This window comes from Oncorhynchus clarkii, chromosome 15 (genome assembly GCF_045791955.1).
Source record: "Oncorhynchus clarkii lewisi isolate Uvic-CL-2024 chromosome 15, UVic_Ocla_1.0, whole genome shotgun sequence".
Classification (NCBI taxonomy): domain Eukaryota; kingdom Metazoa; phylum Chordata; class Actinopteri; order Salmoniformes; family Salmonidae; genus Oncorhynchus; species Oncorhynchus clarkii.
Window position 1 is genome coordinate 22,658,349 of NC_092161.1, and position 15,012 is coordinate 22,673,360.

At 44.2% G+C, this 15,012-nt stretch overlaps 1 protein-coding gene across 24 annotated transcripts in view; it reads right to left on the reverse strand.

The window, feature by feature from the left end:
* The window catches only part of LOC139367067 (microtubule-associated protein 4), a 120,702-nt gene that overhangs the window by 85,840 nt on the left and 19,850 nt on the right, over positions 1-15,012 (reverse strand). For 18 of the 24 annotated variants that reach the window (XM_071105043.1, XM_071105062.1, XM_071105061.1 and 15 more), the window contains exons 2-3: positions 3,257-3,447; positions 625-681 (exon numbers count right to left, since the gene is read on the reverse strand). In XM_071105043.1, the coding sequence (XP_070961144.1) occupies positions 625-681; positions 3,257-3,443 (244 nt within the window). In that variant the 5' untranslated portion in view covers positions 3,444-3,447. The remainder of the gene's footprint in view (positions 1-624; positions 682-3,256; positions 3,448-15,012) is intronic. The other 6 variants (XM_071105059.1, XM_071105058.1, XM_071105051.1 and 3 more) reach the window with 1 other exon arrangement.

Below are 15,012 nucleotides of genomic sequence, written 5' to 3' on the forward strand. Positions count from 1 at the left end.
CCTTACACATCCTGGACTACCATTATATAACTAACCTTACACATCCTGTACTACAAATATATAACTAACCTTACACATCCTTACTACCAATATATAACTAACCTTACACATCCTGGACTACCAATATATAACTAACCTTACACATCCTGGACTACCAATATATAACTAAATATATAACTAACTTACACATCCTGGACTACCAATATATAACTAACCTTACACATCCTGGACTACCAATATATAACTAACCTTACACATCCCGGACTACCAATATATAACTAACCTTACACATCCTAGACTACCATTATATAACTAACCTTACACATCCTGTACTACCAATATATAACTAACCTTACACATCCTGTACTACCACTATATAACTAACCTTACACATCCTGCCCTGAAATTCCTTGGTTGACTATACAAGTAAGAATGGAGCCAACCCAACCACACACAGTCAAAACACTCAAAAAGAGAAATAACTCAAGCAAATGACAAGGACACAGGAAGTGGGAAGTAAAGGACCAGAAAGAGGCGTGACGAACGAAGGTGCATGAGAATGATCAGGTGGTACGTTCAGAGTGGCCGGGGACATAGTGGAAAATTCTGGGAATCAACTCTTACCAGGTTTTTGTGCCCCTTGGGCGTCCTGCTCGCCATTCTCCAACACAGAGTCGGCATCTGCTCACACACACACACACACACACACACACACACACACACACACACACACACACACACACACACACCAACAAGGCGTGTTGGTGCGTCAGCTGGAACCAACACTTAATTTCTGCCTAAGGTACTTCTGAAGTTGACCATCATGGAAAACTGCCCACACACAGTCTGCAACTCTGGACAGACTGTCTGGACAAGAGACGTGGCCTACAGCTGAGTCACAGTCTGCTGGACCCACACACAAACACTCCACTAAAATCAGGCCGCAGCCGCTGGAGTGACACACCGTCAGACCCAAAATGGCAGGCCTTGTCCAGCGCTGTCTGGCTTCATCAGTCTCTTATCTGGAGTTGCTTACATAAGGCCATGTAACGTCACACACACGCTTCTTCTCACTTTTAGGATTATAGTTTGCCTACACCGTTGGGCCTAGTTATGTGCCTAATTATGGAAGCCCTTCCCAGAAACCACGGAGGTCTGAATTAAAGTGAGATTAGACTTTGGCAGCTATCCGCACATTCAATACCATGGATTAAAGGTGGTATCGGTTGGGTGTAGATGGTGAAGCTCATACGCTAAGGACTAATCCTGGGCTTCCTTTCATTAGAACATGCATGATCTGCTCATACAGCATGTGAAACTCTAAGACGCTTGGCTGCACGCGCTCCAGTACGGCCACCTATTGTTCGTTTAACCTTCATTCATCCGGGTTAGTCTCATTGAGATCAAATAGGTTTTTCAAGGGATACCTGATCCAACCAAGACAACAGCAGTGGGGAAAATGTTTCAGACAAATTTCAGACATAACAATTTACAGACTTGGACACACCATAATCAAATTATAGACAGACACACACATAGAGTACAATTACAGAAACATACATGGGTAATAGATATACACCCATGTTAGTGTGTGGCGTGGGGGTAATGTGAAAGAAGATTTGTAGAGCTCTCTTTCTTTCTTTCTTTCTTTCTCTCGCTCATCTCTTCCAGGAAGGAAGAATAGATGGAAGGAAGTCATTGATGGAGATGGGAACAATAAAAGCCAAGCACATTACCCTGAGAGAAAAGTGAGTCTTCCACATCACCCTGCATCACCCTGAGAGAAGAGTGTGAGTCTTTCATGTCACCCTGCACTACCTTGAGTCTTACACATCACCCTGCATTACCCTGAGAGTAGAGTGAGTATTTCACATCCCCCTGCATTACCCAGAGAGAAGAGTGAGTCTTTCACATCACCCTGCATTACCCAGAGAGAAGAGTGAGTCTTACACATCATCCTGCATTACTCTGAGAGAAGTGTGAGTCTTACACATCACCCTGCATTACCCTGAGAGAAGAGTGAGTCTTTCACATCACCCTGCATTACCCTGAGAGAAGAGTGAGTATTTCACATCACCCTGCATTACCCAGAGAGAAGAGTGAGTCTTTCACATCACCCTGCATTACCCAGAGAGAAGAGTGAGTCTTACACATCATCCTGCATTACTCTGAGAGAAGTGTGAGTCTTACACATCACCCTGCATTACCCTGAGAGAAGAGTGAGTCTTTCACATCACCCTGCATTACTCTGAGAGAAGTGTGAGTATTTCACATCACCCTGCATTACCCAGAGAGAAGAGTGAGTCTTTCACATCACCCTGCATTACCCAGAGAGAAGAGTGAGTCTTACACATCATCCTGCATTACTCTGAGAGAAGTGTGAGTCTTACACATCACCCTGCATTACCCTGAGAGAAGAGTGAGTCTTTCACATCACCCTGCATTACCCAGAGAGAAGAGTGAGTCTTACACGTCACCCTGCATTACTCTGAGAGAAGTGTGAGTCTTACACATCACCCTGCATTACCCTGAGAGAAGAGTGAGTCTTTCACATCACCCTGCATTACCCAGAGAGAAGAGTGAGTCTTACACATCACCCTGCATTGCTCTGAGAGAGTCTTACACATCACCCTGCATTACCCTGAGAGAAGAGTGAGTCTTACACATCACCCTGCGCTGCCCTGAGTCTTACACATCACCCTGCATTACCCTGAGAGAAGAGTGAGTCTTACACATCACCCTGCACTGCCCTGAGTCTTACACATCACCCTGCATTACCCTGAGAGAAGAGTGAGTCTTACACATCACCCTGCATTACCCTGAGAGAAGAGTGAGTCTTACACATCACTCTGCATTACCCTGAGAGAAGAGTGAGTCTTACACATCACCCTGCATTACCCTGAGAGAAGAGTGAGTTTTACACATCACCCTGCATTGCTCTGAGAGAGTCTTACACATCACCCTGCATTACCCTGAGAGAGTCTTACACATCCCTTCACTAAGCACTGCCCCCTGGTTAGGATGGATGTACAGTGATAAGCCCAGCGGTGCATCAGTCTGAGGTTATCCACTGTAGGTTAATAAGTCTACATGGCAGGTGTTCATTCATATTCCCATTGTCATCGATCAATCGATCAACCAACCCCTTATGCTCACCTTCACTTATGACCTATGATTGTGTTAGTGACTGAGCTCAATGACCTCCCTCCTTCCCGTTCCCTCATCCCCCTAACCCCGTCCCCTCCAGTCAGCTCACCTGCCCTGTTCCCGTCATTGTCCAGCAGGGGGATGTAGTCCGTCTTGCCCACAGTCTCGCCCACCTGGTCGTCAAAGGCCTCGGCCTCCAGCTGGGCCACAAAGTCCCTCTCCACCAGGTCCTCCGGGCCAGCCTGGGGCACACTGTCCATAAGAGCATCACTCAGGCTCAGGTCCAGCTCTGCCATGGTTCTGAGGGGGGAGACAGAGACAAGCAGTGGTGTAAGGTTAGAATTCAAATGGGATCCAGGAAGGACAGTTTAGGATGGATGAAACATTTGACAAATGCCAAAATGTATACCGCAGGAGAAACATGCACACACACATATATACAGTGCCTTGCGAAAGTATTCGGCCCCCTTGAACTTTGCGACCTTTTGCCACATTTCAGGCTTCAAACATAAAGATATAAAACTGTATTTTTTTGTGAAGAATCAACAACAAGCGGGACACAATTATGAAGTGGAACGACATTTATTGGATATTTCAAACTTTTTTAACAAATCAAAAACTGGGCGTGCAAAATTATTCAGCCCCCTTAAGTTAATACTTTGTAGCGCCACCTTTTGCTGCGATTACAGCTGTAAGTCGCTTGGGGTATGTCTCTATCAGTTTTGCACATCGAGAGACTGACATTTTTTCCCATTCCTCCTTGCAAAACAGCTCGAGCTCAGTGAGGTTGGATGGAGAGCATTTGTGAACAGCAGTTTTCAGTTCTTTCCACAGATTCTCGATTGGATTCAGGTCTGGACTTTGACTTGGCCATTCTAACACCTGGATATGTTTATTTTTGAACCATTCCATTGTAGATTTTGCTTTATGTTTTGGATCATTGTCTTGTTGGAAGACAAATCTCCGTCCCAGTCTCAGGTCTTTTGCAGACTCCATCAGGTTTTCTTCCAGAATGGTCCTGTATTTGGCTCCATCCATCATCCCATCAATTTTAACCATCTTCCCTGTCCCTGCTGAAGAAAAGCAGGCCCAAACCATGATGCTGCCACCACCATGTTTGACAGTGGGGATGGTGTGTTCAGCTGTGTTGCTTTTACGCCAAACATAACGTTTTGCATTGTTGCCAAAATGTTCAATTTTGGTTTCATCTGACCAGAGCTTGTGGCAAACTTTAAACAACACTTTTTATGGATATCTTTAAGAAATGGCTTTCTTCTTGCCACTCTACCATAAAGGCCAGATTTGTGCAATATACGACTGATTGTTGTCCTATGGACAGAGTCTCCCACCTCAGCTGTAGATCTCTGCAGTTCATCCAGAGTGATCATGGGCCTCTTGGCTGCATCTCTGATCAGTCTTCTCCTTGTATGAGCTGAAAGTTTAGAGGGACGGCCAGGTCTTGGTAGATTTGCAGTGGTCTGATACTCCTTCCATTTCAATATTATCGCTTGCACAGTGCTCCTTGGGATGTTTAAAGCTTGGGAAATCTTTTTGTATCCAAATCCGGCTTTAAACTTCTTCACAACAGTATCTCGGACCTGCCTGGTGTGTTCCTTGTTCTTCATGATGCTCTCTGCGCTTTTAACGGACCTCTGAGACTATCACAGTGCAGGTGCATTTATACGGAGACTTGATTACACACAGGTGGATTGTATTTATCATCATTAGTCATTTAGGTCAACATTGGATCATTCAGAGATCCTCACTGAACTTCTGGAGAGAGTTTGCTGCACTGAAAGTAAAGGGGCTGAATAATTTTGCACGCCCAATTTTTCAGTTTTTGATTTGTTAAAAAAGTTTGAAATATCCAATAAATGTCGTTCCACTTCATGATTGTGTCCCACTTGTTGTTGATTCTTCACAAAAAAAATACAGTTTTATATCTTTATGTTTGAAATGTGGCAAAAGGTCGCAAAGTTCAAGGGGGCCGAATACTTTCGCAAGGCACTGTATATACACACACACAGATTACACATACAGTTTGAGGTAATAAAATAGTTACAATAGTTATAATTTCTTACATCAGCGTGTTACATTTGAACTGTACCAACAAGTCATGTTTGATACTTAGAAGATGCATCATTCATGAATTCTCCCAACCAGAATCAGACAGAGCCAGCAAGCAGGCCTCCTGAGGTTCCAGCTGTCTCTCTATCTAACCTGCCAGTAATGTAATGTCCTTCTGGGCCACAAGGCTTCTCTGCTAGGCCCACACAAACCCAATAATCTGGGACATCCACGGATGTTCCCAATAAGAGAACAGCACACTCTAGGCTGCTGTAGCACTAGGGCAAGTATACATACATACAGACAGAGAGAGAGACAGAGAGAGAGAGAGAGAGAGAGATTGAGAGAGAGAGAGACACACTCAGGGGAAAGGCCGGCTGCTGATCAGGTTTGAGAGAAAGACCCAGCTCTAGGGTCATCTGACCACGAAAGCTGCGAGAATCTGCAGAGTCATATGGTGTCATCTTTCACCAACGTCAAAGGGAGGGGTAATGACAGGTTATAATCCTGATCAGTCCCCCGGTCCCCTATCCCTCTCTAACGCCCTCTCTCTCTCTCTCGCTTTCGCGCTCTCTTTCTCCATTTTCATTTGCTAAGCCTTACCATTCCCTCGGTCATTCCTCCTCTCCGTTCCCCTCCCTCGCTCTCCTATAATCTCTCCTCCATTCTTCCCTTTTTACTCCAACCCCTCCTCCCTCTGCCTTCCTCAATCAGGGAGATTAGAATAGCATGTGCCAATGGTGTATCAGAGAGTGGGATTAGGGTTAGAGCAGAGCAGCACACGCTCCAGCAAAACCTCCCTCCCTCCCAGCCATAACACACATCCTGGGCAGTGAGGGCATCTAACCTGGCCTGCACCACTCTCCATCTCTCTTCATCCCTCTCTTTTAAATCCTTCTCTGCTCTCTGCATCTTTCCTTCTCTGCACACTTTCAAATTGGGGACGTACATAAAAAAAGAGTTGAAGTGACCAGCCAGTGCACTTGTACAGTGTGAAGTGACAGAGCTCATTGTAGAGCTACTATCTGTATGGTGGGGCCCTCTCACTCTCTTGTCTCTCTCTCTTTTCACAGAGCTGTCTGTGTGTATATACAGCATAACACGTCAGGAGCTCCATCTACTGGACAGTCTGGGTGGTGACAATGCCTATAGGCTTCCGAAATGCTTTGTTTCGGCTGGTGCCTCCCTTAAAAGCGGCAATAGTACTGTTTGTCCATCCTGAGATGCCGTAGCCAGTATACACTTCCTCAAAATAGTCCAAATTAATTTAAGAAATCTGTCATTCATTTTTGATGTTTTTGCTGAGTAGATGTTAGTCGTGCAATTTTAAATCTAACTAAATTGTTTGGGGCAGTATTTCTCAAGTTAAATAATGTGCATGAAAACGAGTCATCTATCGTTGAATGACAACAAACATTTCATTGATGAATCCTTATTGTTGACCAATGACCGAAGAAGGGGCTTAGACTTCGGCTCCAAACTTCAGCTTGCCTCCCGAAGAAAACATTTGTGCACGAACAGCCAAAAACCTTCCCGAAGACCAAAAAGAAGAAAAAACTGCTCAAAATTCCATCATAATATAAGCAAACTGTTTCGGATGGGAAGCGTGCAGACGCTTTAACACATTATAGGTATAACCTTTTCAGTGACATTTCATTTGATAGCCCAGTCAATGGTATAACGTCGAGTCAATGGCAGATTGCTATAGTATAGAGGCGCAGAACTGGTTTTAAAGTGTGACTTTACAGTGTCTGGTTTTACATATGGGCAATTCCACGAGAACGGAATTACGCTTAGACTCAGATGTTTCACTGTAAAATGTATTCCAAACAAAAGCCATTGATTTCAAAGTTTAACAAACCATACAACTCTATGCACAAGGACTACTTTTAACAGTGCAGACGCAAAGTTTGGTAACAGAATGATGGCATCAACAGCACAAACCGTCATTCTGTGACCAAACTTTGAGTGTGCACTCTTCTTTAAGTAAATGTATTTTTGTCCAATTCTCTGTGTAAATTGTTAAAAGTAGTCCTTGTGGGGGGGCCTCCCGAGCGGCGCAGCGGTCTAAGGCATTGCATTGTTGCAGCGTCACTACAGCCTGGGGTTCGATTCGGCCGTGACCGGGAGTCTCATATGGCCGTGCACAATTGACCCAGCGTCGTCCGGATTAGGGGACGGTTTGGCTGCAAGGGCTTTACTTGGCTCATCGTGCTCTAGCGACTCCTTGTGGCGGGCCGGGCGCCTGCAGGCTGACAAAGTCATCAGTTGAACGGTGTTTCCACATTGGTGCAGCCGGCTTCCGTGTTAAGCGAGCGAGTGTTGAGAAGCGTGTTTTGGCGGGTCGTGTTTCGGAGGACACATGACTCGACCTTCGCCTATCCCGAGCCTGTTGGGGAGTTGCAGCGATGAGACAAGATTGTAAAAGCGAAATTGGGGAGAAAAAGGGGGTACATTTTCATTTTTTAAATTTATTTTAAAAGTAGTAGTCCTTGAACTTAGACTTGTATGGTTTGTTCAACTTTGAAATCAATGGATTTTGTTTGGCATACATTTTAAAGTGACACAATCTGAGTGTTAGTGTTATACCGTTACTGTGGAATTGCCCATATGTGTTGTACTGTATGAAGTGAAAACTATATTTCCCTATGGGGTTATGAAGACCGACTCAGACCTGAACATTCATAATACAGAGTGTAAGACTCAAACAGTCTACATGGGGGTTTCCTGTAAGCAGCAGTAGTATACAGGCAATTCCACGGCAACAGAGTGATGCCGAGACTCTTTAAAATGTGAGCCAAACAAAAACCAATGATTGTATAGTAAAAAGACAACATATGTACAAGGACGACTTTTACCAATTTCCACTGAACATTTTACCTGAAGAACAGTGCAGATGCAAAGTTAGATATTTTTTATTTCACCTGGCAAGTCAGGTAAGAACACATTCTTATTTATAATAAATGTTGTTGAAACGGAATTGGCTAAATTGCTAGAGCTCTAAGAAAACAACCCAAAGGTTGCTGCTGCATTTTTGGCTCAGATTCTACCATTGACCTCTTGAATACAATTTGGTGTGGCCACTCGGAAACCATATTGTTTCAACAAAGGAAGGAAACCAAAGGAAAGCCAGGCTTTCTATTGTGCGGTCTGACCAACAAATGGCCCACGGGACGTCTAGTACTCTGGCTGATGGGGCAGTGTGTGTGTGTCCGCTGGATGACATAAGGCCATAGAGAAGGTTCATCCTCTCTATTCTGCTGCAACAGATCAATATTGTAGCCGACAGCAAACGTAGGTGAATCAAAGGTCTTTTTAATTGCATATTTAAATTGTCGCTGCATGTCTAATAAATCACTGTGTGTTTATTTCATGAAAATAACAAAAAATATATTTTTGGTATCATTTATTTTCCTGAGCCTCCTTTTGCCATTGAAATGCTCAGTCTGATCGTGTGGGTATGTTGATATAAATGTAAATATATTTACATACACAGCCCTGATTGGCGGATAAGATTGTATAGACCCCACATGTTAAACTCCGGACCTTGAAGCAAGTGCCACTCCTTTAAAAAAATGTATTTCCCTCTAATTAGGGACTGATTTAGACCTGGGGGTGCAATGAATTATCAGGTAGAACAGAAAACCAGCGGGCTCCAGACCTCGTAGGGTCAGAGTTAAATACCCCTGGTCTAGACTCTAGAGAGCCTACCCGGCTAACCCCTTCAAAGTAGGAGGATATATTTAAGCAATAACGCCCGAAGAGGTGTGGTATTCGGCCAATATACCACGGCTAAGGGGTTGTTCTTACGCACAACGCAACGTGGAGTACCTGGATACAACCCTTAGCCATGGTATATTGGTCATATACCACAAACCCAGAGGTGCCTTATTGCTATTATAAACTGGTTTGTAATTTAGACCAGTAGAAAAAAATGAATTGGGTCATGCCCATGGTATACGGTCTGATATTCCACGGCTTTCAGTCAATCAGCATTCAGGGCTCAATCCACCCGGTTTAGAAATGCAAATAAAAGATGACTTGTCATTGGTCAGAATAATCAGATCAGATTGTGATGTCATGCTGTGGGACAAAAACTCCATCCTACCTGAACAGGCTGAAATTACAGGCATTTTTCTCCTAAAAGCTCTTACACTAAATGGGCATAATCACAATTTCAAAGTGATATTTCGAGCTCATAGTATGGGAAAATTATGTTTGACTGCACTGCCCCTTTAAGAGCATTTCAAAATGGCCACCTGTCACATAAGCAGCCACAATAGCAGACAATGCGCCAAACCTGACGTAATACCCAGCGTAATCTATGGACGTGGTAGGTCAGCCCCTTTGCGGGTTCTCTAAGTGGCACTCGTACATGTTGACATGACAGACATGGTAGATACGACAAGTGCACTATTTAGCGTGTGCTGCAGCCTAAGTGGTGTGTGGGTTGTCCTATCAACTTACTGCAGTCACTTTGGGCACTGCGCCAAGACAGGGACCAGACCTACAAGGGATTCAAGGGTCAGTCACAAGTACAGTATGAAAGTGAAGGTTAGTATCGAATTAGATTAGTGCTGCGGTCTTTGCCTGTCCTCTGAAAAATCCCTTCAAACAAATGTAGAGTTTTTCCAAACACTGTAGATACAGTACATCACTTCTGGACACAGACATCCTTGGACCCGAATGAGGGGCTGGAAGGACCCAGACAACTGTGGTCATTGGTCAATGTTTGTCCGGCTGCAACAACAGTGTTTTCCTTAGGGGAAAAGTGGCACATGAACTGGGCTGTCCTAAATTGCAACGTCCGCGGCCCTTGTGGCGCCAAAACAACTGTCGGGCAGCTCGATACCATTTATTTTCCGTGGTAGGCCTGCCATTTGGGTTGCGGTCACAACCGACAACCGGGGGTTGAGGTCACACAGTCTGTCCAATGAGGTCATTGGCTTCCTAGATACTTCCTGGGGCGTGCCTGTGTGGGAGGAAATGAGGTCACGCCGGTGCTCTCGTTATGCTGTGACCTCTCTCATGTAGGCCACACCCTTTACTGTTCATCTAGGACATCCGGGGTTAGGACTGTTACTATGTCAACTGGTTTTACAGAAAAGTAGCCTAGTTCCAAAAGCATTATGAGTTGTGTTGTGTAGGTTTGGGAGAGTTATTTTTGTCCTAAAAAAGTAGTAAGTCAATGTTTCCAGTCAAGACCCAAGTCATGACCCTGAAGGAATTAGCCACAACACACCGATCAGTTCCAAACCGCCAATTGGGAAAAAAATATATATAATAGAACCTTTAATAGAACCTCTAATTACTTTCTACAAATCATTAAATAAATCCCCAAAACTCCAGAAAAGCCATCATGTTCTTTACTGAGCAGATAGAAAACAGCTATGAGGAATTCTGACCTCGGATGTCACATTCTAGGAGAGGTGATGACACTGTTCTGGTTTAGCAGGCCTTCTGTCCTTCTTACGGTATGTAGCATATCTCTGAGTGTATGTGTGTGTGACTCAATGAATGTGTATGTTTGTGTGCAGTGACTCTCTAAAAACAGCCCTCACTCACTCTCTGTTTAACTTCAACAGGACTGGCCTCTGATAGACCCCAGCCAACCGTGTGTGTGTGTGTGTGTGTGTGTGTGTGTGTGTGTGTGTGTGTGTATGTATGTGTTTTTGCCTTTGTGTGTGTGTATGTGTGTGCATATGTGTATGTCTGTGTGTTTGTGTCTGTGTGTTTGTGTCTGTGTGTTTGTGTCTGTGTGTGTGTGTGTCTGTGTGTGTGTGTGTGTGTGTGTGTGTGTGTGTGTGTGTGTGTGTGTGTGTGTGTGTGTGTGCGTCTGTGTCTGTGTGTGTGTGTCTGTGTGTGTTTGTGTCTGTGTGTGTTTGTGTCTGTGTGTGTCTGTGTGTGTCTGTGTGTGTGTGTGTGTGTGTTTGTGTCTGTGTCTGTGTGTGTGTGTGTGTGTCTGTGTATGCCTGAGGCCCTGTATAGCGCACAGCTTCCCATTTTCTGCACCACCACTTCTGTTTTTGTTTCTACTGATCTGCACAGACAGCTGACACAGCCTTTTTCTGCATGTTGTTTATCAAAGGCCTGTTCACACATAACATGATGGCTGAAATTACAAGCAGGTGGTTGTGTGACAGTTCCATGGTGCCGGGCCCACCGCTGAACTCATTAAAAGTGGATAATGTCTTTACACTTGGATTTGGCAGTCTACTGGATGCCAACATGCGTACTTTTTCATACAGGTCCCCAGTGGGACTTAAACCCACAACCCTGGCATTGCAAGCCCCATGCTCTACCAACTGAGCCACACTGGACTAGAGACAACGGGACCTTACTTCAAAAGGTGGACTCCTTTTATCTGGTGACCATGAACTGCAGCTCTCCCTCAACCCACTCAACATCTCACTCAGAGGAGGAGAAGACTGTGCCTTGTAGCTCAGTATGTAACCTGTTCAGTATGTCACCTGTTCACAATGTTTCAAGACGCATTACAATCAATATACTGTAAGTATACGGCCAAATCAGGTTTTAAATTCTCAAACTCTTTGGGGTGCTTTGAAAATAAATGGGACGGCCCAACATCAACATGTCCAACGCTTATGGCCGCAACAATATTCTAGTGCTGATTTAAAAAGGAAGTGCCGGTCCGATAATTCCAACCCAAAATAACAGCAGTGAAAGCTGAACCAAAATACGTCTCAAATGAAAATGTGCTGTAGAGTCCCGCTGGTTGTGTGACTGACTGTGGGCCAGTTGATGATGACAACAGGCCAAGTGTCCAGCTGTGATGTTAATCTAAGTGAGATGGTTTCTTCAACATTCCTCTTGGTCTGGTTCACTACCAGCCCAGCCCACACAATCAACAGCACTGTACTGTGCACCACAGTGTCTATCATTACCCCTGACACTGGACTCATTACACACAAGTGTTCTATATATTCTAGATCAGGGATGGGCAACTTCGATGGGGGTGGGGGCCACAGTGGCTCGCAGGCCTGCGTACCTACATCTATACCCACACATGCAATTTCTTTGCGAGCAAAACATTTTAGCGGCCCCCCCTCTTGACCGCGGAGAGAAAAAGTTTGCCGAAAGTCAACACATTTTTCCATGGGGCAGAGAGAACATTTTTCAGTTTTAAAGCTAATTTCATGCAATTCTGCACATTTTGCTATTAGGTGGAGAGAAATGTTTATTTTATTTTATATGATATCTGAGCGAGAGTGACTAAGTAAACCAATGCCCCCCCCCCCCGGTTGCTAATTCGACCATGATTATTACAAGTGTAGATAGCTGGCTCGACTAACTTACCAATCTAAAGCTGTCAGTGACGGACATAAGAGAAAAACTGCTGACACACAACCGCACAACCAAATTTCAAAATTGCACCTTTATATATTCTACTATTCTGACTCTCAACAGTAAGTTGAGACCCCGACTGGCGGGCTGCCAGTTGCCCATCCCTGTTCTAGATAGTTCACCTCAGGGAAAGTTCATACCTCCAAAGCATATCTTTGCATAGCCAGGTATCACAGATGTATTTGGCCTCTAGCAACTCAAAAGAGGTACATTTTATTGCAATCTGTTAGGCCTGTATTGATGTACTTCAACTTGACAAAGGGAAGTGTAGGAAATGGCAACAAGCATGACACTAGAGTAGACATATTATAACATTAGCTACAATAAGACAGTAAAGCTGGCTAGCTAGCTAGCTAACGTTAGCTAGGCTAATTGAGACTAGCTACATAACTTGGACTTTGAACTTTCTCCCCTTCAGAATCCTACAGGAAATAACAACAACTCCATTCAGATGATTAAGTAGCAGCGTGTTAGAAGTGCTTCAACCTCATCAAATATAAGACCAGAACATTGTCCGAGTCGACAGGAGAGGGGATTTCACAACAGCTAACTGCTCTTTTGCGTCTCGTCATTGAGCAGCCCAAGGCGGAGTCATTGCTATGGATACTCACGCAGGCAGACCAGCAGAAGAGCGCATGCAGAGCCGGGAGGGGGAGGACAGACAGAGACGAGCAGCTAATCATTACTAACAATTGAAGTTATTTCTGATTTTGGGTTTGGACAGGGCAGAAGCAATCAGGCCTGGGTAAATTTGGCAGAAGTAAATCAGGCCTGGGTAGGGCCTGAACGTCGGGCATGGGTAGGGCTCGGGCTGAAAATTCATGCCCGTGCAGGGCTCTAGTTCTTTGTGCTAGGGTGGTTTATGTAAGAGTGTGGTAGCGTGGATAGGTATGTGTTCAGTCAAGCTTTGCCAAAGAGACCTGCAGGGAGTTACTGTTTGATAAAGGTTAATGAGTGAGAAAGAGAGAGGGGGGAAAGACCCTGGAGGCCTCAGCACTGACAATGTGAGACGAGTTCCTCTCAGGAATGCAGGAGGTGGCAGCCCTGCCTCACACAGGAACCCAAGGGAGGTGTGTGTGTGTATGTGTGCACGCTGCTAATGAGTCTCAGGTGGGTAACAGTTGGGGCACTGTGAACTACACCCATGAATTGTATTTCTGTGCCAGTGAGGTATAGTGTGTGTGTCTGGCTGCCTTTAATGATCCGGAGGTGGGGCTGTGGGGCAGCGTTGTAAACCTCAGATCAGAGGCTCATGCCCTGCCTCCTTGATGTGTGTGTCACCCTAACCCGAGGCAGGCACAGTGTGATTGACAGTGCTGACTCCATGGGCCAAGCCCGCTCCTCTTGCTCAGTACACAAGGCTAACCACCTTTTCAGTCAAGACTGTAGGGGCTCTGTTTCAACACACCAAACACAATAGTACATTTAAGCGCTGGCAGTAGGGCTATAGGTTCGAGGGTGTGTCAGGAATACTTGAGTTATTTTCACAGCCGTTATTATGAACGCAATAGCTGGCGGTGGCGCGAAAGGGCTGGGTTTTGATGAATGAACACTGTTCAATCAAGGTATCCAAGGCTTATACTGCATGTGTTTGTCTCAAGTTCTGTAGGTTATTGACGGTCCAATTCGGCTGGGGGATGGAATATTGTCGTCCTAGTCCATTGTGGATTGATACTACAGTTTATTAGATAGCATAGCCTACAGTAACAAGTGACAGTAACAGTAAAACATATATATATATATATATATATATATATATATATATATATAATAACATCCAGTGATTGCTCAATATGTTTTGAGTGTTGACAGTCAATATTGTTGTAACTGGCTTTAACTACACATTGCAATTCTCTTCAAATAAAAAATACTAGGCTCCCGTAAATTGCATTGTATGTGTAAGGCACCTTCTCAATAAGCAAGATATAGCCAGGCCTACCGTTGATATGGCGTTATACTGAAACATTTTTGTTTGGCGGAGCGAGTCTTTGGTAACCGGACAAAGGCACTCTTTGGAAAAGGGGATGGATACAAGCCGAATGGAGTATACACTGCAGGTAGGCTTATGTTAATTGTGAAAAATGCAAAAGAACGTTGGCAATAATGTCACGAGTAGATCATTATATGGATAAAAATGGCCATATGCTTTGCTGTTGAACCAGCTTTCATTATGGAAAGGTAAGGATAGCCTACTAAGTAGAGGTCGACCGATTATGATTTTTCAATGCCGATACCTATTATTGGAGGACCAAAAAAATCCGATACCGATTAATTGGCCAATTTTTATATATATATATATATTTGTAATAATGACAATTACAACAATACTGAATGAACAATGAACACTTTTATTTTTACTTAATATAATACATAAATAAATCTATTTAGTCTCAAATAAATAATAAATAAATAATCAAATAAATAATGAAACAT